Source organism: Penicillium coprophilum (genome assembly GCF_028826855.1).
Source record: "Penicillium coprophilum strain IBT 35676 chromosome Unknown utg000004l_segment0_segment0, whole genome shotgun sequence".
NCBI lineage: Eukaryota > Fungi > Ascomycota > Eurotiomycetes > Eurotiales > Aspergillaceae > Penicillium > Penicillium coprophilum.
The window spans coordinates 2,123,257-2,150,915 of NW_026622723.1; the positions used below are offsets into that span (position 1 = coordinate 2,123,257).

The window sequence follows — 27,659 nt, forward strand, 5'->3', positions numbered from 1 at the left end:
AAACGGAAGAGATTTAACTCATATCATCCCCCCACCTTTCGGGTTCAATTGCCCGCACCATGGCCGAATGGAGCCCTAGTTGTAAGAGCAAAACTCTGGACAATGTCTTTGGCCTGGACTAACTATATCTAGCTTGGACACAAAAGCCCATCAAGCAAGATGTCATCTACGAAGATCTGCAAGGGTTAAAAGACTCGCTACAGAAATTACAGAAGCTTCCTCCACTTGTGACCACACAGGAAGTATGTCTTATCCTTAGACTGAGTCTTAGCTGCCATATTGACATGTTTCACAGATCAATAATCTCAAGAAGAACCTCCGAAATGTCGCTTTGGGCAAGGCATTCGTCCTCCAGGGTGGTACGTTGCACAGGAGAATATCCACGTAACATAACTAACCATTTCCTTCAGGTGACTGTGCGGAGCTTTTCGACTACTGCAGCCAAGAAATGATCGAAGCTAAGGTGAAGCTCTTGTTGCAAATGAGTTTGGTTCTCATCTGGGGTGTGTCAGACCCCCACAAAAAGCAAAGAGAATGACAACTAACCCAACCGATAGGTGCCAACAAGCCCGTCATCCGTATTGCCCGCATTGCAGGCCAGTTTGCAAAGTAGGTCCCTCGCTCATGTACCCATAAGTATAAAATTGACACAAAAAAACTAGGCCACGCTCAAGTCCAACAGAAGTCGTCAATGGAGTGGAAATGCCCTCTTTCCGCGGTGACAACATTAATGGCTTCCCAGCAGACATCAAATCCCGCCAACCAGACCCATCACGTCTAGTCTCCGCCTACTTCCACTCCGCGGCAACTCTGAATTATCTCCGTGCCTCTCTCTCCTCAGGCCTGGCAGACCTGCATTCCCCACTAGACTGGGGTCTGGGCCATGTAATCACGCCCTCGATCAAAGAGCAATACGCCAAAACCGTAGGCGCGGTAAAGGATGCCCTGCGCTTCATGCACACCGTAGGAATCGACAAAGACCGTGGCTTCGAGACAGCCGACATCTTCACCAGTCACGAAGGCCTCTCCCTGGAATACGAGCAGAGTCTAACCCGACTCCTTCGCCACCCAGCCTACCCAGGAAACAGCACCACCCATGAAACAGGCTACTACGCAACATCCGGCCACTTCATCTGGATCGGCGACCGGACACGTCAACTCGGCGGTGCGCATGTCGAGTTCTTCCGCGGCATCGCTAACCCCGTTGGAATCAAGATCGGACCTAGCATGGGCGCGGAGGAGCTGGTGCAGCTGCTGGACGTTGTTAACCCGGATCGCGAGATCGGTAAAGTCACTCTGATTTCCCGTTACGGCGCTTCCAAAATCGCAGAATTCCTCCCTGGTCACATTGCCGCTGTGCAGGCCTCTGGTCATATCCCCGTCTGGCAATGTGATCCCATGCACGGTAATACGCAGAGCACATCATCGGGCGTGAAGACCCGCCACTTCACGGATATTCTGTCTGAGTTGAAGCAGGCGTTAGAAATTCATCGCACTGCGGGCTCATTCCTTGGTGGTATGCATCTTGAACTTACTGGGGAGGCTGTCACTGAGTGTGTGGGTGGTGCTGCTGGACTGACAGCGGATGGGCTTGGAGAGCGTTATACAACATTCTGCGATCCTCGCTTGAATGAAAAGCAGGCTTTGGAGCTCGCTTTCTTGGTTGCTGGATTCTACCGTGAAGAGTCTCAGGAGTGATATAGTCGTGGTCGAACGGACACGGCGTATGTGAAAGTTGAAGCGGATCAGCTAAAATATTCCGGGTATTATCATCGAGTTTCTGAATCAAAAGTCATGTGTTGTGAATTTATCATGGTAATGAGTAATTTAAATCATCTGAAATTGAATTGATATAACTGAGACTCGAACAAACAGCAAGGACTCTCAGCCTCCCTCAAAAACAGTACAACCTATCCACCTCGCCGCCGTGGGGCAAAAATAGAAAAACGCCAAAACAAACATTGTCCCCATATTTACAGTGACTGGGTATGCATTCACAAAAAGGCGCAACACAATGAATAAAATCAAGGTACAAGAGGGCTACCGACAGCAGGCTTGTATACAAGACTCTTGCGTCTGGCAGCTTCCATACGGAAGCGGCGCTGCCTCCGAGATTCCTCGTCTTGGCCATCGTCTAGCAGGATACTGGAAGGCTTGGCACTCGGGAACAAACCTCGGTTGCTCTGCTTTGGTGGGCAAGATTGCTGGACAAGCTTGGAGCGATTCCCAAGGAATCCCGGTGTAGCGGGTGACATGCCAATGGCATCGAGGTTGGAAAAGTTATATCCTGGAGTGGCAGGGAATTGATAGCTATCAGCAGCAGATTGTTGAGGTGGTGTGGAGGGCATCTTCTGCTGGTGGGTCGGGGGTGTGATCTTCCGGAAACCCTCAACGGCACCGGGGTTGACGCCACTGCGACGACCGCCGGGAGATGGCGCGGGAGATTCGGAAATGCGCACGAGCGTACCATTCACATTACTGAGTGCACGAGGCTCCATACTCTTACGGCGCTTGGCGCCTCCACGTGGAATGATAGAGCTGTCAACCGCGTATGGGGTTTCATCGAGCCATTGGTTTTCCCGTTCGCAACTAGAGAGAACAGTCAGAAAAGCTAAAAAAGGTAAACAAAACATAAACTTACTCGAGAACCCAGCCGACCCCAACACACTTGACAAGACCCGCTGCCTTCTTTACTTTCTCCATAGTCCGCAGACCACCATCTTTGTACACAACATGGGTTATGCCAACTCTGAAGTCTTTGGGCTCTACATCATCAACTGGCGAGAGACTGGACCGAGGGTTCCAGGACCAGGACTTCACACATCGGGCCCCCATTTGCTGCAAAAGTTCCACAAAGATACCAGAGGCATCCTCGCCCTCGGTGGTATGAACATCCACATGCACGACTGCTCCATGCAGAGCCTTCTGCTCAGTGCTGATGCTACGACGTGGCTTCTTAGAAGGACTAGCGGTTGTGGCAGGAGTACTAGGCGCAGCCATCACTGGTGCTTTTACGCTACTGCGTCTCCCACTTATCGAGCGGCGTTTTGGTGTTGGACTTCTGCTCACCCGGGGGGCTTTCCGGGAGGGAGACAGAATTGGCGCAGTGTCATTGAGTGCCATAAATGCTGGCTTGCGAATACGCGGAGAAGACCGAGTGGGCGATGTGCTTGAGAGGGATAGACCTCTCTTGCGAGACAGCTTAAGAGGTGACACGTCGCCTGCCGCTTTCAAAGGCACTTTTGACACTGTATGAATGGTGCGTAACTCATCGAGTCGGATTGGAGCCTTCATTGGTGTTGACGGCAAAACCGGACCACAATTCTCTTTGTCATCGAGTAAATCAAACTCTTGGCCCTGATCTTGCGGGGCTTCGGCGGCAGAAGTCTGCTCCGCTTCACTGATTTCCAGGTCAAGATCCTCAAAGATATCTGTGGTTATCCTTGGCGAGTCAATTATTTGGTGATCTTCGTAGATGGAAGATGGCCGTGGAGTCCGCTCATACTCAGGACTCACGCAGGTAGCATCGCTTTGGGGCTGAAGCGGCAATTCGGCAAACAAAGAGGGGGTCTGGGCCAAAGGACTTTTTGGCAAATTAGGATACGACACAGTATCAGAATTCGTAGGAGTCTCGGTGTTGCTGCGGTCCAAGGGGCCGACTAACGAGAAAACACCACGTCGGCGCGGTCGGAGTGATCTAGCTTGAGAAGGCGTATTTTGTTCCCAGCGGCCAAACTTTTGTGCCAATGGCGTAAAACCCAAGCTAGCCTTGGCAGGGGACTGGTGCTGATCAACAGCACTTGGTGTGTTGAAGAGACTTGGTGCCATTAATACAGGGCTATCAACCTGATTGTTTGGCGCCAAGCTATTTTCTTCATGCAGGGGCGTGCCAATGATCACATTATTGGCATTCTTGGCATCGAGGGTGGAGTCATGATCATTCTTTGAGTCGTCTGGGCGATCCAAAAACAAGGGAGTAGATTCACCGCCTGTGGGAGTCGGCTGTAGTGAAGTAATCGCGTGAGTCCCTTGAGGCGGCGTTGCAATGTCCTCAAGACTCTTGCTCTCATGTGGCAAAGCAGGCTTTGGTGAGATTGTAACAGATCCAGGCGCAGCCAGTGTAGTAGACTCGGCGTCTTCCACCTCGCTCTCCTCACCCATCACATGTTCCTCTTCCTCAGGATAATGATTGGCTTCTTCCTCCTCTTGTTGCCATTCACCTTCACTTGCCAAGGCATGACCCATTTCAACAACTGGCTGGGCTTCATCACGATAAATTGAACCCAATGGTGACCTGGAGAGCAGAGAAAGTTCATTCGGCTGCTCTGTCATGTTCATTTCTTGTATTTCCGTAAACTGCGAGGGTTCCGGTGTCAATTCCTGAGCCTGCAATCCAATATCAAAATGTTGAGACTCTTCCTCCTCGATCTCGCTCTCCAGTACCGCAAGCTCTTCTTCAGGGTCATTCGTGTCCTCCATGACTGAGTCTGTCACTTGACCTTCTCCATCATGCATGTCATTCACCGCAAGGTGTGCATCTTCCATAATGTCAAAGCAAATTGTTTCAAGCTCCTCAGACTCTAATTCATTGTTGTCGTGAAGATCTTCCTCGTCTTCTGGGTCTGAAGCCTCCTGGACTTGTTGATTATGAGGATCAAGCGCTTCGGTTTGGGCGTCCTCCATAGCATCAAAACGAATTGTGTCGAGCTCTTCGTACTCAAATTCGCTCTCCTCTTGAAGATCCTCCCCTTCTTCTAGGTCTGAAGCTTCCTGGACTTGTTGGTCATCGAGATCATGCGCTGCCATATTGGCCTCTTCCATGGCATCGAAACAAATAGTGTCGGCTTCTTCGTGGTCGAATTGAGCCTGCTCTTCAAGTTGTCCTCCAACTCCTGCGCCCGAGTCTTCCTGGGGCTCTTGGTCATAACAGTCCTCCGTTGCCAGATTGGCCTCTTCCATGACGTCGAAGCAAATCGTTTCAGGCTCGTCGTACTCGAGCTGGACATTATGCTGAAGATGTTCACTGTCATCTAATTCCAAGTCCAAGTCACCTTCGGTCTCCATCTCCGCAGTGAGAGAGTAGGTGTTTCCATCATCAAATGAGTGTTGGGCAACCTCTGAGGCAGTAATATCTTTTTGAATTGGAGAAATCGATGATGGCTTTCCATCAGAAGATAGCTCAATGCCAAAAATATCTCGAGCCACATCCTCAACCATTTCAGAGTCTCGTTCAAAGCCCGCCTCGGATTGGCTTTCCCTTGGCGACGACTTGGGGGTTGTAGATTGTGCGAGTTCAGCCACCTTGGAGGGGGTACCATCATTGTCTGTTGGTTGACAGGTGCCCACAGATGCATATGCAGAGAATATCGAGTTTTTGAATGGAGAGGCTATTCTCTTTGCGGGGCTTTGAAACAGAGGAGTTCGAGCAGGGGCTACCGACGTAGAGGCCTTGAATGGCGACTGCGAAAAGGAAGCTCCCAAAAATCCCTTCTTAGGTGACATCTTTAGTGGAGAAGTGCGTCCGGGTGTGAAATCAGGTGCGGGAATCGGGTTCACGCTATCCCGGAAGAGGGAACCTCCACGATTCGGGGTCTCTCTGATGGAGAACAGGAAGGGAGATGATGGCGGTGGTCGTCTCGCAGGGCTAGACATGAACATAGAATCAATTGAATTTCCAGGCGGAAGAGCGAGGTGGCCATTATCTGCGACTGTGTTTTGGCTGCGGTTCGGGGCAAAGTTGATTTTTCTGACTGGTGAGCTAAGCCCGATGTTGTCTGACCCGTGTTTTGGTGTTGGTAGTTTAGGTTCGCCATTTTCGTCAATGAAGCTCGATGCCTTCTTGGGAGTAAAGTTGATTCTCCGCACAGGAGAGCTCAGTCCCGTATTCTCCGAGCCGTGCTTGACAGGCGAGTGAACAACGAGTCTGAGCGGATCGGCGTTGTCATCCTTGATGGTGTTCAATTCATCATCTTCTCCATCGGAGCTTGCGTATGCTGATAGAGACTTGGCTACCTGCTTGGCCTTCTTGGGAGATAATGGTTGAGTCGCATCCTTCTTCGCTGCAGCTGGCTTCCTTCCCCGAGTACCGGTTGTCACAGGCTTCCGAACTGCAGATGCTCCAAGGCCGGCCTTGGCACCGCTCGTGGCCTTGGTCGCTACTCGTCGACGGCCGACAGCAGGAACCTCGGGCTCAGTTTCCTCGGCTTCGGAATCAGTGACATCCTGGAATTTCACTGTCTTCTTCTTGGCGGGCCCACGCAGAAGATTTGATCGCATAGTTGTCGAGTTGGTCGCAATTCTAATTTGGTTCGGTTTCGTCTCAATCGCTGTATCAACCACCGCTCGCGTCCGCCTGCTTGTAGCCGCCGTTTGAAGCTGAGGGGCCTTCGTTGTTGTTCCCGCTCTTGGTCGTCCTCTGGTCTTCGGTGCGGCCTCGGGCTTGGGCGCAGCAGCTTCTGCGGGCAACGGATTTTTCCTCGGTCGTCCGACACGCTTTTTAGGCGCCTCAGTTTGCTGTCCTAGTCCATCTTCGCCGGTGATCTTTTGAGCTTTTGACCTTTCGGCGAGAGACTCCAAAGCCTTCTTTCCTCGGGCAATCGCAGTCGCGGTCACTCTGGGTTTGATAGCCGGGCGGACAGAAGGGCGTACGCTGGGTTTGGCGGGTTTACTTGTGATACATTCCAGCTCATCGTCGGACTCAACATCGAGAGCCGGAGGTGCAGTTCGTGGTGCTGGTGTTGCTTTTCGGGGAGCTTTCCTCTTCGCGTCGGCAGCAGCTGTCGACTTAGTTGAAGTTCGTACCCGTTTTGCAGGGGATTGTGGGATCACCGCAGCACGTGCCATATTGATATTGCCAGTCGTCGTGGATGGTCGCTATTAGTGTTGGCATGCGACGCTCATGGCGGATTTGGTCGGTCAAATGTGATATTCGGCCCGATGTCGTTAGGTCGCAGGTTACCGAGAGTGTCGAATTAGGTGCATGAAAAAGGAAGCAAGGCAAAGCAAACAACCCACTGTGGAGGTGGCGGCCGATCCGAGGTTGCTTGTTGTGCCGTTTCCCATAGCAACACGGACACGTGATATGATCGACGCCTCTTTCGGCAAACACATCAACAAGGATGTTGCATTTGATTCATTCAAGTGCAGATCAGATACGAGCCATGACAAGAAGCAAGGTAAGGTCTTTCCCTGTATTTATCTGAAATATGCTGACGAAATAATTGGAAAGTTAAAACTTGCACCATAACTTGTACACCATAAAGATATATATATTCTTACTAGCTATCTGTTCAGTGTAGCTCTCATTGGTTCAAACCCTCTGTTATACATTATGTTTCTGGCGATAGATGCTGAATAGAAAAATGCTCCCACCCAGCTATTAGCACTTTGCCCTTATTGTGTATATATACATAGTGCAGCACAAATTCAAGTTGCAGAGGAACAAGGCATATTTACTTGACGGACGTAAATTCCTGACGATTTATTTGCAATGACATTGAATGCAGGAAAATGGAACGCTGCACTCAGTGCAAACATGTCTCTTAAATAAGAAAATATATGCATTACTATTGAATTGAACTCATGAAATCCGAAGAAATCTAGGTAGATACCGGAAGAATAAAAGGCACGAGGATGGCTCGATGGCACATCGTACGTGCTTGAAAAAGAAGTGTATCGGAATGCCGACGATACATGGTTCGAATGTGAATAGCTGCAACATAGCAGCGGGAAGAAGAAGGTTTCATGAAATACTGTTATACCAGGATGAGCATTGCCAGACCAGCTGCGACAACCGTAGACAGCATGGTGGGCAAATTCACCGAGGCCATACTCTCAGCCAGGTAATAAGCCGGATCATAGTTTGTCGGTCTGGTGGAGTTCACAGTGCCGTTCCAGCAGTACCGATCGAAACACTGGTTACAGATATCCGGGAGGGTGGTACCCGTGCGCTCGAACGAGCGGCTGAGGATAGCACAGCCAACACAGGATGTCCAATTGGCGTCAACGGTGCTGTTGGCCATAGTGGCAACCTCGTAGCCATTGAGGATGATGTTGTCACGCTCAGTGTCGTCGGTGCTTAGTTGGAAGGTTGAGATGTTGGAATGGTAGGAATAAGGGGCATTAGGGATGTATACGATGAGAGGAGTATTTCCGGTTTGGTTGGCACTATCACAGCCAAAGAAAGATGGCCGAAGGTTGAGGCCCAGGTTGATGAAGGTATTCTGGTCTGGAACGGCAGGGAAGGAGGTACCGTTGCCAATACCGCTGGAGTTCAGGCTGCGCTCGTAGGTTGCAACCAGGGATGTGCCGTTTGGCCAGAAATAGTCAGTGTCAGCCGAGGAGTCGACAGCAAAGATGACATCGACATGGCGCTCGGGCTGGATAAGAGGATGCAAAGGGACGTTCTGGCCATCCTCGCCGCCATCCACGACGTCTAGCATTTCTTGCGCGGCATACGGCGATGTGTGCGGGTTGTATTTATAGAAGGGGTTGGGATCATACGAAGCAATGTCGTTTTGATCTTTGTCTAACCCCTTCAAGATGCCGTTGAACACATTCTTTACGAAGTCGGGGAGCGAAGTGGTGTTGAGCTGGAGAAGGAACTGGTTGAAGAGAGTGGAGGAGGTTCCGATCACAAAGCCAGCATTGTCGAAACCGCTGATGCAGCTCTCGTTTTTCGGAAGCAAGCCAGCCTCGAACTTAGAGCCGAGGTACTTAAGGGGGATGAAACCAAAGATGGTCGGGTCAAAGGTGCCGAACTCCCACGGGTTGAACTCGTAGACGGTCGCATTACCACCAACGACCAACTCACCGGGGTTACGGCCATCTGCAACGACAAACGGCATGGGGTAGTCTCCATCCTGGAATGCAGGGGTGTCGGCAATAGAAGACCAGGTATAGCTGACCCCACCATTGGTAGCATTGAACATTTGATAGGAGAGGGCGCGGCCCCTGTAGCGACGTTAGCAAACATGCACATACATTTCATAATCAGGAATAACATACCAGAGATCAGTGAGAGAGGTATCAAAGCCAGCCTTCTTCTTCGCGTCGACAGCGTCAGCAAGTTCCTTGTAGTAACTGGCAGAATCCAAGAGCTGGATACCACCAGTATCAGGACCCTCGAGGATCGAGTTCCCAAACTGCCAGATGGAACCATCCTTGTGTGTCTGCAGCTTGTCGATCGTGGTGAAGTTATTGATATAGATTGAACCCAGTAGCCAGCTGCCTCCACTCAAACCCGAGATATAGGTAGCAGACTGCAACAGACCACCCAAATGCCCAGTCGTCGACGCATTGTACGTCCGGCTGTCGAAAGCCTTGACGGCGCCGGCACCGTTCATCAACGCACGCCATCCACCACCTGAAACGGCAATGCCGATATTGGGAAGACTCGAGGAGTTACTCGAGTGCTTATCGAGGTAGCCGGCGACGTCATAATCACCGACTTTCACATGTCCGAAGAAATCTTTCATCGCCGACAGGGTCTTCCCGCGGCGAACCTTTAGCCATGATGTCTCGTTCGGGGACAGCTTCTCTGCGCTGCGAACTGTCGGTCGGTCCGCTGGGCAGCTGACGGATGTCGGCACGTATCCGTCGGGCGCATTGGGGAGTGCTCGTTGCACACCTGCGAATGTGATATCATCGGGATTGAACCCGCCAGGGGCAGCGATCGCGCCTACGGGAATATGGTGATTAGTGTGGAACACTATTATTTTGCGGGTGTAAAGGTCCAATTACGCCAAGAATGGTAACCCCGTCAAAAACCCAACGCGAGGAGAAGCACTTACCGGGCAAGCCCAGGGCAATTGAGATCAGCGCAAAAGTCTTCATGACGGTTAGATCACGATGGCAGACTGTGAAGTGCGGAAGAGAAAGGAATGAATTCCTATGTCCTAGGGGAAGATTCTTATGCACCAAGGGGGAATACTTATGCGCCGGGCCCGCCGGAAGGATAGCCAAGCCCCCCAATGTCGCAGAGTAGTTCTTTTGGTACGGTGAGTATGTTCGTAGGGATCGCGAATCATGGCGGCCGAGTGGAGTGGAGGGAAGTCAAAGATGCCGGGGGCTCCGTCTTACACTACACAGCAGAATGATAAATATAGGAAAAAAATAGAAAAAAAATAGAAAAAAATCCCATTCTTCCCTTATGTTGAGGCGCAGGTCAGACCTCAGCTCCGAGATAGAATAGGTAAGGCTACCCAAAGGGGCTGAGGACTGATCCTGAGGTCATCGTGCGATTTGGTATATCGTAATAAATATCAGTTCTGTAGGCATCCGCATTTCAGTCGTCATCATTGGAGGTTCATCAATGCCTGAAAGTGGATTTCAAATTTCTCCAAACGGTTCTGCGGACAACTTAAGGTCCGAGATGGATAATAGCATAAAATTTCATGAGGGATTGTAATTGGTTGAGCTCAAGATTATGCAGTACAATCCAATTATATTCTACAGTTTCAGGTATAGTGTTGTATTTTGCGTTTGTGGCGTGTAAGGCTATATGGATGCTCACAAAGGCAGTACGACGGGAGTTCAATATCCGCTTACTACCAGATGACAAGAGAACCTGTGAAGTTATCAGTTGAATTGAATTATTCGATAAAAGTGTTGGGCTTAAAGACTTCACCCCACTCCGGACACTCAGTACCAAGCTAAAGCAAGGTAACATGTTTTCCCACCCTCTCAACCACGACCGGGCCCAATCTCGGCAATCTCAAACTGTGCCTGTGTCTGACTATCCCGGTTCTCGTTTGCTTGCACATGACCCTCGGGCAAGTTATTCAACTCATCCTCCTCCTTATCCAGACCCCAGAACTGGACAATGAAAATGGTTCCTCCGACAAGCGTCAAAACAGCGAAGACAGCGTAGTTCCAGATCAACAATGGGTCCTTGGAAAGTGGTATCAATGCCTCAGCGATGGCAGCGGAGATGGCATTGGTGAACATGTTGATAGCTTGGATCAGGGAACGCATATTGCGAGGCGCTTTGGAATAGGCATACTCCATCGAGGTGATCACGGCAAAGATCTCCGAAAAAGCGACGAGCACGTACGAGCCAGCCTGAGCCCAGACAATGATAGGAGTCGGGTTGACACTGCCGTCGTCGTTGTAGCAGTTGTTAGCTCGGTAACCGCAGGGCGAAGTCTCGTAGATGTAGTACTGGATGACAGCAGCCCAGATCATGGAGAGTGAAGCCAGCCAGAAGCCAAGGGTGATCTTCTTAATGGCCGTGAATCGAATTCCCATTTTGCGCAATCCGGAATACAGGAAGGTGTCGCAGAGCGGGACGAAGATCAGCAGCGCCAAGGGATCAAGATTGTTCACAACGTCGTTCGGGACGCCTTTCAAGGTCATCGTACCGGCCTGCGCGGTGAGATTGCTTGTCAATTGGTTGTAGGCTAGCCAGTAGATAGGGAACCAGCAAAATACGGCACAAGCGGCAAATCCACGGCGCACTTCGTCTACCCATGCATCGTCGAAGGTCATCCACTTGGGCCGGGACTGGGGCTCGATGTTAGAGGGCTTCGCGGTGTCCCAGAGAGTTCCATCGTGAGTTCGCTTCCAGAGAACGTATGGGTTATAGTGCCAGCGACCACGCATACAAAAAAAGAATGTCTTGATGGCCTTGTAAGTCACCGACCCTGCCGGGGTAGACTGGCGATAGCGGTGACGACCCCACCACATGACGAATGGAGTGGTCAGGAACATAAGCGTGGGCAGCAAGAAGGCCAACCAGAAGCCGATGTATTTCTCCGCATATGCCATGCCAATCTGACCTATCAATGCGCCAAGGTTGATAAACACGTAGAAGTAGTGGTAGATACGGCTCTGAGTGATAGTAGGGTCGATGACAACACGCTCACCAGAGTTGAGCGTACGTACCTTGAGATTGACAAGAGGTATTTGCTCGACAACCAGGGCGGATATGTTGGGCTTGAATCCACCAGTACCCAAACCCATGATTATCACACCCAGCACGAACACACCGAAGGAAGCATCAGTGTTTGTGATTACCGGTGGAATGGCAGAGATAACTAGAATGATGTGACCTAGAATGGCGGCTCCAATAGACCAGGAGATGGTCTTGTATCGTCCCCAGTACTCGTCAGCGATGTAGGCACTCACTAGAGGAAGGCAGTAGCACCAGAAGGTGTTGAAGGTGTTGATGGCACTCGCAGTCTCGACACCCTGGCCCAAAGCACCCGATACACCCTGGGAGCTAGGTCCACCAGCGCCAGTTGCATGGTTTGAACCGGGGGGCCCATTCGGGGCAGGGAGAGGAAGTGCGTGGTTCACGAAGTTAGAGTCTGTGTTGCAGTGTTAGTTAGTATCGTTTCTCATGTGGTTCAATGTGGGGCGTGATTGTCTTACAGAGGACCTGACTTCCATAGTAGGAGAAACGCTCGCACAGTTCAACGAAGGCAACGGTGTAAACAGCCCATGGAATTGGAGCTGAGACACGACGCAAGGCGTTGGGGCCATGGAGTTCGTCTGTGGTTGGGTCTTCATCACCAGCACTCAGGTTGTATGACTCGGCTACGATGGTTTTCTGGGGCGTCTTCTCACTGGAAACAGGATCACTTTGCCCGGTGGACTTGACGGGCTCGGCATCATGGATATCGAGCTTGTCCGAGACCAGGGCTGGTACCTCAGCCGCCATCTTGGATAAAATAGAGACTAGTGCAAGATACGGGAGAAATAACAATGGGAGGGACGCGAGTGAAAGAGGGAAAAGAAACGGAGGGGAGAGGAGTAAACAAACGAGAGAGCAATTCACATGCTGCGCGAACTTGGAGTGCTAGTGACGATGGGGCAACAACCTGAAGAGTCTCTCACTTCAGTTACCCATAAGATAGGAATAGCTCTAATAGCAGTCGTGTGAATTTCTTTTCTTTTTTTTTTTTTCAATTATGATACCATCATGACAAGACAAGGCTGGCTTAGCACTAGGCAAATTAGGAGACCAAAGCAGCAATTCAAGACCACGATGGATGCAACATGTGCCGTACTATGTAACATGCCGTGCTATGTAACCCCGCGAAGCCATCACATATCCGGTTCCTTTTCTGTCACTGAAGAGAAGGAGGGATGAAATGAGGTGAATGGCATGAGCGTTCTATTCTGCACGATATGCTCACGATGTCGAATTGAGCCCCATACAATTGGATGAGATAACAGGACTGGTTGATTACACAACCTTCTTTCGAACAATTGAGGAGAAATGAGCGGGCTTGAATTGAAATTCGATTGATGTTAGGAAAAGTTGAGATAAAGTAAGGGTAGTCCAACAGCAAGATTACACATGGACCTCGGCAGACGTCTTAGTGCAAAGCTTGTAAAAAGCTTGATAAACGCTTCCAGTGTGTCGTTGGAATGTCCTACGATACCAGTATATGTATTAGCTGACCTTGAGTTTAGAAGATTGCTATTTAGCTTAGATTAACCCGTTCAAATATAATTCAATATGCCGTTGATGTTCACGAGCTACTGCTTTGAGCCACCTCGTTCAAATTTGAAACCCCAAAGGAAAGCGAGGGTCATACCTAGGTAGGGTTGCAAGATGAAGGTCTAGGGTGAATATTTGTTGTATCAAACACTACCTATGCTAGAGGTATTAATATCATCAGGGTCTACTCCTGGGGTAGCAGCCTTGGAAGGTAGTCAATAATGCTAAAGTCAAGGGCAGGGGCAGGGGCTTCGGGGTACTCTGTTCTATGTACTGAATGTAACTCACGTGTTTTGAGATCTTACTAGAAGTTATTTGAGATCGCAATCACCGTGCGTCGCTCGCTCCGTGACCTTTCGAGCGAGGCTCCTCGAATAGTGCACAGAAATAGCAGAGAACCCTGAAGGTGGCAACGGGACCACGCATGTGATACTAACAAGCCAATGAGATATTATATTTTTTGGGCAAAAAACCCCCCAAGAACAACCTACAATGCCAAGCCAAGATGGCAGTTGTCTCATGTCACAGACCTGCCTTGGCCTACTCTGTGTAGACTTGGAACGGATTCGACAATAGTAGTCTACACAATATTTACCAGCAAAACCCCTTCTTCCGCTCGTACGGTACTCAGCCAAGCAATCACCTTTGCGCCTACTTGCCGATCGGGGCTAAGGTGCCTTCAATTAGACAGGATGGAGAGCTGACTCCCAGCACCTATCTGTATTCCATCCGTCCTCCTAGAAGTCCGATGCATGGCAGCTCAGGTGACTGCTTGCTGTAAACACGGGCATGAGTCCGGGGTGTTTGGGTACCCAACTGGTAATTAAGGCATCCAAGCAGCAAGCGAGTATACCCGCGCATAATCCTGGATAAACTGCAACTCAGGATATCAAATACCGAAGAGTGAGCATGACTCGGTAGGTACCTAGGTAGTTGCCCTCATAGAAGCCCAACATTCCGCATTCCGCGCATGACTAACTGCAACATGATTGGCTACCAAGTCTATTCCTATTGGATCCCAAATCTTGAACATCCCGGCTCTCTCAACTCTGATTGGTCCCAGCTTTCCGCATCTTCCCCGGACTTGATGTCAGTCGCGGACTGGTTCCATGGCGGCTGAAAATATAATGACATCTGGATTATTTTTGATTACGCTGATGACGATTACAACGGCCACGTACTTATCACGCGCTACTCTCTTCGGGTTACTAGATCTAGCAGCGACAAACTTTTTCAACGTGTGTATCCCCAGATTTTGATCTTTGGATTGAACCTTAAGTTGTTGATCAGCCTTGTTGAGAGGTCAGGTGGTAGATACCATCGAATTGGAAATGTGGTATGCTCCGACTGGATGGCTGCACGCGGTTATTTCTTTGGTGGGAAGTTCATGAGATTCGGCTTTTTGGTGCCGGTTTGGTAATTCATCTTTACGTATGACGAGTGGATGCCATTGTACAACAATGGGATGAGAGTGTTGATCTTCAACTCAAAGTGGGTCAAAATTCAGATGCAGCTAAACTCTACGGAGATGTAACAAGTCAACAGGAACAGTTTTAACAGTCGAACAATTATTATTTGAGCGATTTGTAGTCTAAAATCGTAGCACCCAGCTTTGGAGCCCGCGGACATAAATCCGCAAAGCCAATCATCGCTATCAATCAATAACAATATCGCAAAAAAACAAAGCCCATTCGCTATTTCCGGCCCATAACCCAAAAAGAAAAAGACGCAGAACGCCATGCAATGAGAGACCAAAGAAGATGGTCATGCGCAGTGATTGAGAAGGCAAAATTGAACAAGGGCCATAATCAACCTACCATGCGGCGTGGCCACCATCCATGCGCAGGTCGCTTCCAGTCATGAAGCTGCTAGCATCGCTGAGCAAGAAGACAGCGGCACCACGGTACTCTTCCGGTCGGGAGAGACGGCCAAGCATGTTCTCTTTGGGCCACTGGTCGCGGCGTTCAGGGAACTCAACAAACAGCTTCTCAACCATAGCGGTGACAATATAGCCAGGGGAGATGGTGTTGACGCGGATGTTGTAGGTGCCCCATTCGGAAGCGAGGTTGCGGGCGAGCTGGAGGACAGCAGCCTTGCTAGCGTTATATGCGGGGCAAATAAGACCCTGTAGGAAAAATAGGTTAGATCTTTGTCCAACTAGAAGAATGGAATGTGACATAAAGCGGGGAAATATTATAAGAAAAGATATAAAGTCTGGGCAGGGAGACACTAAGCCTATACCGATACTTTAAATGCCAAATGGGGTAGAAAGGACAAAAGGGTAAAACGAGGTGAGGGGAGTGAAAACGTACTCGATTGGCGACTGTGCCGCTCATAGAGGCGATCATAGCGATGCTACCTCCATTTCCAAAGCGAATCATTTGCTTAGCAACAGCCTGGGAGGTCATGAACACTCCCGTGACGTTCACCTCGAACATGGTGTTGCTGTCTTTGGCCGTGTATTCGAGCGCTGGGGTCTCCTGCTGGATACCTGCCGCAGCAACGAGGCCATCCATACGGCCCTCCTCATTGGCGATGGTCTCAATGACACTGTTGAGAAGTTCTGTGTCACGCACGTCAATACGACGGTAGTGCAACTCGGTACCAAGCTCCTTTGCGCGCTGCTGGATGTGCTCGAACTCGGGGGCCTGATAATCGAGTGATGTTAGTTGAGTGCATAGAGACAGAACGAGCTGGTGGTTGTATACACCAGGCCCAAGGGATGTAAAAACTTACCGGCTCTTCCAGACGGTCAAGCGCGTATACTTTCGCTCCGGCTTCCAGGAGTCCCTCTGCTTGGACCAATCCTAGACCACGGGCAGCACCCGAGACCAGAACCACTTTTCCGGCGAGACTGAACTCGGGCATTCTGGACTTCTGGCCCATCACGACGGGCTGGGCGGTCATAGGAGCAGTGGGAGCTTGGATGGTCTCAATGGAGACAGACATTATGATGTGTAGTAGAGATTAGATGAGAGTCGTGAGGATAGAAGGGATATAATTAAAGACGTCCAAAGATGATTAGACGGATTGCTTTGTGTACAGACGAAGAAGAATGAAGATGATTCAGTTGATGGAATGCCATGAACCAGAGAATCAACTTCCTTTAAATATCTTTTTGACCGACAGACTCAAGCCGGACCAAGACCAAAGCGCCCCAGAGGTGTCTCGTGAGCAGAAAGAAACTAGACAGCCCAAAAAGGAAATCCAGACATGGGCCAAGGGTCCTGCAGAGCGAATGGAGTCCAGGCCTCCTGGAATGTGGGTTAAACGGCTGTGGCGAGGCATACGCAACCCTACAAAACAGACTCGATTAGCGCATACAATCATAATCTACATAGTATCGTACTAGGATGTATCAATTGATCAAGGAATCGCACACACATGTATTTTCTTGTCAGTATCCTTGTTTCAATTCGCCTTTTTTTTTTTTTTTTCCTAGCGATAAAAAAAGAAATGAATTCAGGGATATCACCGAAGTAAGAAGTCACCAGACATGAACTCCACGATGTTTTGGCAGTTCGGAACCTAAGGATCGGGGCCCGGATTTCTCTTTTGGGAAACCCGTCTGGGGCCGTCTGGGAACCGCGAACCCGGGGAACTCCCAACGCCACTCTAATTTTTGACCTCAACATTTTTCTTTGCTTAAAATTCATTCAGGTGACCGGAAAACTACATATTACCGACCTTAGGGGTCTTCTAGAAATCTTCCAAGCCTTAAAAAGTGCTAGGGTCAGGTGGCTGTTTGCAGATCGACTGAATCTGTACCAATCACATTAGTACAGATGGCGTGTAATATCTGTTCCTGTCTCGTTCCTGATCGCCCCGGCTCCAAGGTGGCGGGAGAAAGTCATTGGTCAATTCCTATATTTGGATCTCAAGATTTTTCTTTAAAAAAAATCTAAAACCTCAGATCTTAGATCATGTATTAGGATATGACCTACGGAGTAGTGAAAGGTATTATACAAGGTAAGGCAAAGCAGCGAACCTGGGAAATCTGGGTACTCCGAATTCTCTGGGGAAGTACGGAGTACATGAACTAAAATTAGGACTCAATTCGAGATCAGAGTCCAGACTCCTGTCGTGCCAATGCTCACGATGCCATATAGCTTATCTGACTCTAACCCTGCACTATTGATAAGCCAACACCTTGTGACCATCAGAATCTTCCATTCCCAACTCCTTACTCAATGGGGAGATTCCGAGGTTTCCACTTTTCTGCTCTCGTGATATCTCTCCCCCTGGATCTAACCTGAGCTCTACCGGTGTGCACTCTGCATACTCCGGGTTCCCAGGGCTCCGATGGCTTCTATCGGTGCTGACGAAACCCCCACACTCTCGATTCCGGGTAACGCACTGCAGCCCAAAAAAAAAAGGGAAATAGATCGGTGAATGTGTGGTCTGTGCTTTCATCTTTTTCCCTTTGTTGGAATCTGGTCTGGTCGGTTCTTCCTTCCCCCTGTCGTGCACTTTTCGGACCTGCCCCGAGTGGCTCGGGGGTGAACCCACAAGAGCTGTTCGTGGAATATGCACGGGTCAATGGTGTCGGTGTAAAAATGGTTGGCCAAGAAAGAGACATCTCATCAGTTGGGGATTTCTCGATTGCCGCCGGACCCTTTTTTTTATCTTAAACATTGTGGCCAAGTACTTATGTATTTGCTGTCTGACCATGTTGTGTTATAAAAGGATCTGTGTAGCCTTGTGTTGCCCTGATGCACTGCGTTTCTCGTTCCCCTCTTTCTTTTTCTCTTTTGCCTTTTCATTCTCATCTCTTGCTCTAAACGGCCATGTTTAGAAAATGGCATACAATAATTTCTTAATCAAGTCGCTATTTCAAGAAATTGTGATTGGTTCCTTTGTCTTTAACGATGCGTGTTGAGCCCTCTGATCATCTATAGATGTATGTATGTGGTTGAAGACGCAATATAGAGTTAGCAGTCTTGGGGAATGGAAGCCACAAATTATGTACAATTTGGGAATCAGGGTACACATTTAGATCAAAAACCTCGGAAACACGCGAATCTCAACACTAAATTGAAAATAAAGCTTGACCTTGGCCTCCCAGGATATCCCATGGGATACCGCCAAGTCTCGTCCATATGCGATGTGAAACATTGTACGGAGTACCCGAGGGAAACTCGGTGGATCAAGCGGGCCCTGCAGAGTCCTAAATGTCCACGGGTAAGTTAAGCCTAGATTAACGATACATAAGCATTTGCATCCGTACAAGGTAGATTGGGATGATCATAAAGTAGGGGAAAAAAATCTAGAACATCATACCTAGTCACCAATGACCGCTCTGGTCTTGTGTTCTTAATGTCGACTGACTCGACTCTCTAACTTCGTTTCCGGGAAACATACGTGGAGTCGAATACATGATGTGAATTATACATAGTGGGTTAAAAAAAAACCTGGCTAATCCTCAACCGTCCATGATGTCGCCACAAAATACCGAAGGGTCCTTCGGTGCTATGTACAATGTCCTCTTCTTCCTGTTTCCATACAAGTACAGTTACCGAAATTCCGTTCTGAGCAACATCAAGGGAGAAAAGAAAAGAAAAACACGAAAGTGAGATCACATCATGTGTAGATTGACGTGAGAAGGGGAAGCATAAAGAAAGAGGGCTGTCTAGCCACAGTAGAATAATGTCAAGGAGATGAGGGAATTCAAGCATTCACACATAAGTGGAAACCAAATAACTCCATATTAACGCCGATACCAAGGCAAATGTAGTAGATATCGTGAAATGTAAAGGGGGCACAAAGCCGAGACAAGAAGGGGAGTAATGCAATGTGAAATAGACCAGACCAATCACCAAAGTCGGGTGCATGTTTGATTTTTGAGTTGTTTTGTTTTTGGCGGAGGCTCCGGAGCTAGCGTATGACTATGCTTCACGGTAACCCCAGATTCGTTTTTGTTCACTCACCCACCACTTGGCAACTAGCTCAGCATCCGCGAGCCACTCAACGGGCTCTTTGCCAAATTTAGGCATAACGTCTTGGGTAAGTTCCGCAAGAGTCCATGCCTTGATGGGCTGGGTTTCACCAGGGTCTTCGCCTAGGTGGGTGAATGTGTATTCGAAACCTTCCTTGAGGGGAAGAACGAGACGGTAGGGGATATCGGCTGCCATGACCGAGAGCATCGAGCCACCGGCGTTGATCAATCCTATGTTCCAAACGAGACGCTTGGCTGGGCCCTCAGTGTTGGACCGGGATGCGGGCTGGGTGTTTTCTCGCTCGTGCTCCGGCTGCTCATCTGGTGGAGGATGGGAGTCACGGCGATGGTGAGGTTCCTCCATAGAAGAGAGGAAGGGACGTATGAGTGATTGGCCTTGATACTCTGGGAGGAGTGAAGAGGCGATCTCGGAGTCGCGCTCGTCCAGGGAGTTGGACTGGACGAGAAGATCTAGGATGGTGGGGACAATAGAGAGGGCGGTTGCGTTGGCGGTGATGTCCACTCGAGGCATGTGCGGGTGGTGGAAGACCAAAGGTACACGGAAGTTGCTGATGTGACCATTCTCATATGTGCCGGTCATTTCCTTGTTATCTTCGCCAAAGGCTTGGCCGTGGTCTCCGACGATAACGACTAGAGTCTCGTTGGCAATTCCCGTTTGATCCAGCATATTCATGATATCTCCAAGCCAATTATCCACAAAGCGGGCGGCGTTCAGATAGTTGTTCATCAGGTCGTGGTTGATGTTTCCCTGATCGCTCATGTATGGTTCTTTCTTGAAATCGTCTGGAGTGCTCCAGGGGTGGTGGGTCGTGCTGGTCACATGTGAGAGGAACATGCGTGTCTTGTTATTTGCAGCTTCCTCGAACAAATCTAAGACGTAGGGTCGGAGCTCAGTCTCCGCATAACCGAAGTAATTGATCTCTTCCCCCTGGACTTTGTATTTCGCGTGGGGGGACTCTAAATCGCTCTTAACGACCTTGTGCTTGAAGCCCATATTTTCATTCATGATGTTCTGACGATCATAGTCATCCGTAATTGACTGCATGAAGACAGACTTCCAGGGATTCTCCAGAGCCGTGTATTTGCCCTCAGAAGAAGAGTTTTGCTGGCGCTGCGTCGATGCCGACTTGCCTTGATTGAACAGATCAAAGATCTGCGGCAAGCATGGCTGATAGATTTCGAGCAGGGACTCTTCCAGCAGATCCACTGGCAAAGGGTGCACACCGCAGTGACTCCCCAAAACACTTTTGAAAGTCAAGGAGCTACCTGTCATGGCGCCACGGACATTCAGCCCACCCATGCCTTCTTGTGGTGGATTCTGCCACGGGGAGTGACTCAAGTCGATTTTGTTCCCCTTGCTATCAGTTGCATACTCGCCGGTCAACTGTTGAGCAACCAGGGTCATGTTGACCAGACGATCGATTGCCTTTCCGATGTTCTGCTTCTTATGAGAGGCGAGAAGACTGTCAAACAAGGGGGTGCCCTGTTGAGTGGGGAAAAGTTCCTTGCGGCCACTTTCCAGCGTTAATAGCACTATATGGTTGACCTCGACTGAGTGCTCTTTGAAGGCCTTTTGCAGGGGCTCATAAACTTCACCGCCCAGATTCGTGACCATTAGCGGGTCATTTTTCGGATCGTAGAATCCCTCATCCCCAGGGCAAACAAAAGAATAATGATTATCCTTCTCTGCACGATCGCTCGGGCTGAGATCCCAGCGGCTGAACCCTCGGGGTGAATTTTCGGGAAGCCAGGTAGCTCGTGACCATTGTTCCACAAACATTGAGTCCGGTTGGAACTGAGGACGGGACACCCCATTCTCGTCAGTGATCAACAAAGGGAATGGCATGGCGGGCTCGCGACATCCCTCCGCTGTCACCGTCTTTTTCTGAAAAGCATCCAGCAGTGTCAGCGGCAGAGCTCCGGACAGATGGTCATATGGTACAGCAGGCCTAGTTAGTTCCAAGAAGATGAGAGAGACACAAATGGCGACTGCAGGAATAATGCGACGGAGGGACCGGAGGTCGATTGAGGCCATGCACGATTTGCTGGGGGCGGTTATCAATGTATACCGCGCTTTGTATCCCCCGGCGGACAGGTCTCGAATTGCCTGCAAGCCGAGACCGGTGATGTTGTACAAATGCGAATGAAGCAACCAGGCGATCAGTCCGAGGACGGTGGCCGCAGCGGTCACCGTTGAGATACCGCTGAGGAGGATTTTCATGGCCGCCGGATCGCTCAGGAAGCTACCGCCAGCTGCCCAGGCGACCTCGGCACCGGTTTGCATAAAGAACCCGAACTGGATGGAGGAAGCACCCCATGTGATCAAGCTAGTACTAGGGTTAGAATATGTTGCGCGAATTTCCCCTTGTGCTCCATTTCGGTAATTGGGTATTCGGGGTAAACATACGACAGTGCCCCTCCCAACACAGTCGAGAGCCATTGCCATCGACTATCCGGCGTATGGAAGCGTAGCAAGACTCGCACGAGAAAGATGACGAACACATCTGGTAGAATAAGGGTGGGCGAGTAGAGGACGAAGTAAAGAAAGGGTAAGGACCGAAAATGTAGCGCAATGTGTAAAGCCTTGGAGGCGAGGCCACTCACGACGAGTACCGAGAAAAGGAAGGGCGGCAAAGGTGGTAAGAGGGCGAAGATAGACATGTTGAAATCATTTCATTTGTACTGGAGCGCAGTTGGCAATGGAGAATCAGGAATCAAAGTTGAAATGGTAAATGAGAGACTAGGTAACATGAAGAGAGGGAGAAGGGAGCTTGGGAGGAAAGGGCAGGGTTATTCTTAGAGATAGAATAACAGAACAAGACCAATTAGGCGATAGGAAATTGTGCACGCGACTAAGACTAAGCGGCTCCGAATTACCCCAAATGCTTGTTTTCCTCTTTTTCTTTTCTTTTTTTGCCCTTTTTTGGTCCTTTTTTTATTTTTCACACACTTTTTATTACGTTAGTACCTCTTTGCTCCATATTAAAATAGCATCATCCCAACCTGTTTTGAATAAAAGTGGATCTAGGAAGAGACAAGCGGCTGTATAGGTTTATGCGTGAATGACTAAGTGGACCCTGAATTGCACTATTCCAAAATGATTCGCTCCTTCGGTGAAACCGGAAAGACAAAATACGGTACAATACCAATTGAAAAAAAACGGGAACCCAATTGAAAACCCTAGACGGGAAGCGCCTACGGAGTACGTTTCTAATCTTAGGGTACAAGATTCCCAATGTTCAGGGGTAGCATGTTAACCCTGGAACCTCCCGAGGTCCCTTTCTAACGGTAAAATCCGGGGAAAAGTGATTTGCGTCAATTCCCCATTTCCTCGCCCCCACTTCCACTTCTAGGTATTGCTCTCTCATATATGATGGCCCGATCTTCAAGATCCCATGGCTCGGAGATCTAATTGTGGGGAGTACCGATTTGGATAAAATACACTCCAGGCAATATATATAAGGTTTATACTACACCACGCATTCGGCCACAATCCAGGGGTGTTCAAGGCTAATTCTGCAGGCCTTGGCCTAGAAATGCTTGGCGATACATATCACAGGAGACTTGTAGAAAGACCTGTACGTCAGGCCTGTATCTGTCATGTGAACACTATGCTCTGTATAGACACATGGGATCTTTTCAGCAAAATCCGAACCATCGTATTGATTTGGTGTTGAGTCTTGACGCAGGGCCCCCAAGTCTTACAAACAAAGGAAGAGGCCTACATTTTTCGCTTCTCATTTAGGAAACAGTCAGGGCTTCTCGGCATGTTGGACGTATGCATGGTCCATAGGCTTTGGTTGCCAAAATTCGACTGGAGGAACCCAAGTAACACAAAGTATGAGCAAGGTGATGAGTAGAGAACTCAAAAAAACGCAGAGTGAAACGTATGAGAACCGCCCGGTGCCTAGGTACTTATGTAGTCTCTGCCTCAAAAAGCACACACTTAAACACGCACGTTCCGATAAATGTTCTATATCACCTATGTATGCTTTTCATCTCTCATGATCATATCAGGTCTATATGCAACGGCAACCGCCAGGTTATATACAAATTCTCTCTAAGAAACCAGTTACAATGATTTCTGCTGATTTTTCAAGGCAGCACGTTCCCTGACACAATCAGCAATTCCTCTCCCAACCTCCGACCCCAATTCCTCAAATCCCTTGACAACCCCCTCCCGATCCCCCTCGCCCATCTCCTGACTCATCTTGAACTTTCCTTGTAACCGCTCAATCCGAATCTCAATGCCAATGATATTCTTCTTCAAAAGCTCCACATAATTGACCGGTGCCTCGGACACATTCCACGCGCTCTTCTTATCACCCCCAGTATACCCCATAATACCCGTCTCAGACTGTCGCGACAGATCTTCAATCTGTTTCTGCAAAAACGCACCCGTTTCCTCTGCCTTGGAGTTGCAGTATACACTGATCTTGCCATACGCCTGCACGGCGGAATAGTTCCATGTCGGGACAACCTTGCCGGAAACCGGTTTAGTTTCTGTGTAGAATTTGGGCGTCACATAGTGGTGATACGGGCCGTTAAAGAGGATAAGAACTTCGTCGGTGAGCTCGAGCTTATCATTGCCTGATGCGTTTTGCTCAGCGAGAGCTTCCATCAGTGCCTTTGCTTGTGGGTTCTGCTTGGCCATGTGGCCGCGCAAAATGCCGGTCGGGATTGTGTCATCGTCCTTAGTCGAGGGAGAAACATCGAGGACGAATGGTATGTGGCTTGATTGGATGAATGAGTGGATTGGGGATTTGATCGCCGTTGTTAGAATTCCGAGTGGGTTGTCGCGGATGAATTGCTGCAGAACGGGGAGTTGTCCCTCGGCATGGACGGCGCGGAGATACATCGTTATAGAGAGGACGGAGAGGTGAATATGTTCGAGTGTTTTCAGAGTGCGTATAAAAGAGAAAGGTAGTCATATATATAATGTAGTTTATCATTATATGGGGTAATTTAGATCGCATCCCACTTGAGTCATTGCGTATCTTTGTTATGTGATTGGTAGTCGGTGCCGAAGCATCATCATTTTTTCTTTTAGAAGCATTTTAATTTGCATATCAGCTTAGAGATTCCAACTCAAAATTATTACCCGTTCTGTCATTGGAAATGACCTGCGAAATTTCATCGCGAAGTTGGCTCATTCTATCTGCAAACGAAGATGGAATGAAGAATAACTTACTTAATTTACCTCCAACAGTCTCAATATCATTGCAAGAAATCCATTCTGAAAATATATACAATATACGGTATAGTTTCATCTACACAATTCATTTAACATACGTAGTGTCTATATAGCCTTATTTTTCATCAGGCGGGGATACGATCAGTAGTTGAGCGGCCAAGTTGGAGATTCCCTTTCCAATAACCCGTAATTGGCCTAAATGATTCCTAAAAATTTCAATTTCAGTGATCGACCTTGTACTGTACCTACTACATGCTGTGACGCTTAATTCTGGGTCTTGGACTCTTACTGTTATCGTATATCCTTGTTTGCCGTAAAGCTGCCATTCAAAGCTTCGAAGCGCCATCGTGATTTTGCTATTTTGAGACATTCGAGGCCCGTGAGGTAACTACTAGATTTTGCTAATCTTACGGCTCATCTGCTATGTAAGTGTATATTAATCAATTCTGGTTTCTGGTGGGTGGTCAGAGAACTAGAGGCTGGAGTAGAACGCTTTCAGACTCCAGCTACCCTCCGTCCATGAAATTATGCGAGTCCAGTAAGCGAGAATCAATTGGCACACTCATTGACTCAGATGCCTTCAAGCCAGAAAGAATAGAGATCGCGTCTGAAAAGGACAAGAGACCCGCTTAGACTGACTCTGGGAAGATTTCATCCCCGATGGCTGCTTGGTGAATCTTTGGCAATCGTCATGGAGAGCAAACTGGGAGGCATCCTTGCTGCGAACAACACTCTTCATTGGCGGAGAAGTAAGAGTCAGCGAAACGTCAGTCTTCACTTGATCATCTGCATACACCCACTATACCCCTCTTTCTTTCTCGATCTACTGCCTAAATCTTCCTTCCTCCTTTATTTGAAGTGAGCCCAAGGCATATCGATATAAAAACGGGACTATCCTCCCTATTGCTGAGCACCAACACTTGTTGTGGTCACAAAGGCGCTCAATATCTAGAGTTTCCTAACGTAAACTGCATCTGTATGTCAAATTAAAAGACGTTCAGCAAGCACAAACATTGAAACTTGACGTTGTATTCCTGCCATGGGCTCGCTTTCGGCCTGCGAAGTACACAACTGCTAGTGTCCTCTGCTCCTTTGGAGGCTTCTTACTAGGGTAAGCCGGTCTGGTAATTTCATCAATACAAGCTCGATAACATTCTAACTGTCCATCATGATAGAATGGACACTGGCGTGATCGGACCTGTCACAATTATGGACAGCTTCATCAAGCAGTTCGGGAAGCACTCTTCTGCTATCCATGGTATTCTTGTGTCCTGCATTCTTCTTTGCGCTGCCCTTGGATCCATATTTGCTGGCACACTCGCGGACAAACTAGGCCGCCCGAAAGCAATGGCATTTGGGGCAGGGATTTTCATCGTGGGAACCGTCTTGGAGGCCGCTGCAGTAAGTCTTTCGATGTTCGCCGCAGGACGCGTAATTGAGGGTATTGGCTATGGCCTCTACTTCAGCACGCAAACCGTTTACATCTGCGAAATATCACCCCCAAAAGCCCGAGGGCCACTTACCTCCGGACCGCAGTTTATGACATGCGTGGCACTGGTAGTGGGATATTTCATCAGCTATGGTACAGTGAAGATACCGGGCTCACTTTCATGGCGGCTCCCCTTCATCATCGTCTCCGCGATGGCTACATTGTACCTGCTAAGCAATCTTTTCCTTCTGCCGGAGTCTCCGCGATGGTTGATTAGACATCGAGATTATCGTGCAGCTGAGAAAGTATGGGATGAACTAGAAGTCAAACAGGAAGACCGTGAAAGCGATGGCCGTACAACGACCCCCGAGAGCCCTACAGTAAGTCCACTGCAATCAAGCTCACTTGAGGAAGAAAGGAAAAAGGCTGTCAACTTTCGGAGTTTATGGGCCCGAGACGTGCGAAAGCAGACATCTCTGGCAGTGCTTTTGATGGGATTCCTCCAGCTCTGTGGCATCGATGCTGTGCTCTATGTACGCCCCTATACTCAATGGTTTGCCCTTAGATTATCTGACCTTTTTTTCAGTACGCCCCGCTACTTTTCCAGCAGGCTGGCCTGGAATCGCAAGAAGCATCATTCTTGGTTCGTGCTTGATTCTTTGTCTTCTTCCCCGCCCACGCGGTAATACAAAGCTGATCTCATTTCTGGTGCAGGCATCTGGTGTGTCTGCCATCTTGATAGTCGTAACTAGTATTCCTGCGACACTGCTAGCCGATAAATGGGGTCGCCGCACTAGCACACTGGTGGGAGGAGTGGGCTTGACAGTACTCCTGATCTTGATTGGAAGCCTCTATGCTGGTAATGCGGTCCTTCCCACGGGGGGTGCTGGTCGCTGGGTGGTGATTGTATCTATATATCTCTATTGCATGGTTCAGGCCATGACCTGGGGCATCGGCATCAAGGTGTGGGCGCCAGAGATCCAGCCTCAGCATACGCGCGCCCAGGCAACTAGTCTCGCATATGGTTTGTTTTTGACACCTGAGCATACATCACTTGACTAACTTGTCTGACAGGAGCTAATTGGGTTTGTAACTTCTTCGTCGCCTTTGTATGCCCGATTCTGCTTGATAAAAGCGTGCCAAGTGCCTATTTCCTGTTCGGCGGCTGCACTGCGGTCGCAACTGTCGTCAGTTTCTTCTACATGGTCGAAACGAAAGGCAAGTCTTTGGCAGAGATTGAACAAGCATTCAAGTCGCGAATCCCGGTCGCGAGAACGGCTATCCCCATGGTGAGGCTGATACATCCACATCATGAAACTAAGGCGGCATGAATTGTTTAACGGGGACCCTTCTTCGTTGTGGAACATTGCATGACCAGTAACGAGAAGATATCAGCGATTAAGAGCAATGAGATGATCCCATATCAACCTTCGTACCAATATCGATGTCCGTGTTTTGAATATTAATATTCAACTGGCCTACTTTCGGGCTTGGGGCGTGGGAAGTGCTACAGCGATCTCACTTTGCTATAGTCTACCTTTGATAGAATATCTTTATGTAGAGTAGTATTAGGGGAGTATCCGAGGGCCCGCCATACGTAGCTCGGCTACTTGCTCTCGCAGTGAGCCTCTCT

General features: G+C 49.0%; 8 protein-coding genes across 8 annotated transcripts; 2 read left to right on the forward strand and 6 right to left on the reverse strand.

Annotated features, from left to right (window-relative positions):
• Window positions 1-59: 59 nt before the first annotated feature.
• N7500_005220 (3-deoxy-7-phosphoheptulonate synthase class II) lies at window positions 60-1,698 on the forward strand (the record flags this gene model as incomplete). The annotated part of the gene is made up of 6 exons (XM_056676365.1): window positions 60-81; window positions 133-242; window positions 296-359; window positions 411-503; window positions 558-609; window positions 663-1,698. 6 exons carry the CDS (start codon window positions 60-62, stop codon window positions 1,696-1,698), a joined length of 1,377 nt encoding a protein of 458 aa, XP_056531365.1.
• A 326-nt stretch (window positions 1,699-2,024) lies between these two features.
• On the reverse strand, window positions 2,025-6,843 carry N7500_005221 (uncharacterized protein; the record flags this gene model as incomplete). Its single annotated transcript, XM_056676366.1, has 2 exons — window positions 2,025-2,589; window positions 2,642-6,843. The coding sequence occupies 2 exons, from the start codon at window positions 6,841-6,843 to the stop codon at window positions 2,025-2,027; spliced, it is 4,767 nt and encodes a 1,588-aa protein (XP_056531366.1).
• A 911-nt stretch (window positions 6,844-7,754) lies between these two features.
• Window positions 7,755-10,028, reverse strand: N7500_005222 (lysophospholipase family protein; the record flags this gene model as incomplete). The annotated part of the gene is made up of 4 exons (XM_056676367.1): window positions 7,755-8,952; window positions 9,007-9,679; window positions 9,792-9,896; window positions 9,932-10,028. The coding sequence occupies 4 exons, from the start codon at window positions 10,026-10,028 to the stop codon at window positions 7,755-7,757; spliced, it is 2,073 nt and encodes a 690-aa protein (XP_056531367.1).
• A 655-nt stretch (window positions 10,029-10,683) lies between these two features.
• N7500_005223 (uncharacterized protein) lies at window positions 10,684-12,661 on the reverse strand (the record flags this gene model as incomplete). The annotated part of the gene is made up of 2 exons (XM_056676368.1): window positions 10,684-12,308; window positions 12,373-12,661. 2 exons carry the CDS (start codon window positions 12,659-12,661, stop codon window positions 10,684-10,686), a joined length of 1,914 nt encoding a protein of 637 aa, XP_056531368.1.
• Window positions 12,662-15,260: 2,599 nt separating this feature from the next.
• On the reverse strand, window positions 15,261-16,396 carry N7500_005224 (putative short chain dehydrogenase; the record flags this gene model as incomplete). Its single annotated transcript, XM_056676369.1, has 3 exons — window positions 15,261-15,572; window positions 15,760-16,095; window positions 16,184-16,396. The coding sequence occupies 3 exons, from the start codon at window positions 16,394-16,396 to the stop codon at window positions 15,261-15,263; spliced, it is 861 nt and encodes a 286-aa protein (XP_056531369.1).
• A 2,936-nt stretch (window positions 16,397-19,332) lies between these two features.
• N7500_005225 (Alkaline phosphatase-like alpha/beta/alpha) lies at window positions 19,333-22,064 on the reverse strand (the record flags this gene model as incomplete). Its single annotated transcript, XM_056676370.1, has 2 exons — window positions 19,333-21,730; window positions 21,811-22,064. The coding sequence occupies 2 exons, from the start codon at window positions 22,062-22,064 to the stop codon at window positions 19,333-19,335; spliced, it is 2,652 nt and encodes an 883-aa protein (XP_056531370.1).
• A 1,411-nt stretch (window positions 22,065-23,475) lies between these two features.
• On the reverse strand, window positions 23,476-24,261 carry N7500_005226 (FMN-binding negative transcriptional regulator; the record flags this gene model as incomplete). The annotated part of the gene is made up of 1 exon (XM_056676371.1): window positions 23,476-24,261. One exon carries the CDS (start codon window positions 24,259-24,261, stop codon window positions 23,476-23,478), a length of 786 nt encoding a protein of 261 aa, XP_056531371.1.
• Window positions 24,262-25,773: 1,512 nt separating this feature from the next.
• On the forward strand, window positions 25,774-27,357 carry N7500_005227 (uncharacterized protein; the record flags this gene model as incomplete). Its single annotated transcript, XM_056676372.1, has 4 exons — window positions 25,774-26,559; window positions 26,613-26,669; window positions 26,741-27,050; window positions 27,101-27,357. 4 exons carry the CDS (start codon window positions 25,774-25,776, stop codon window positions 27,355-27,357), a joined length of 1,410 nt encoding a protein of 469 aa, XP_056531372.1.
• Between the last annotated feature and the right edge of the window lie 302 nt (window positions 27,358-27,659).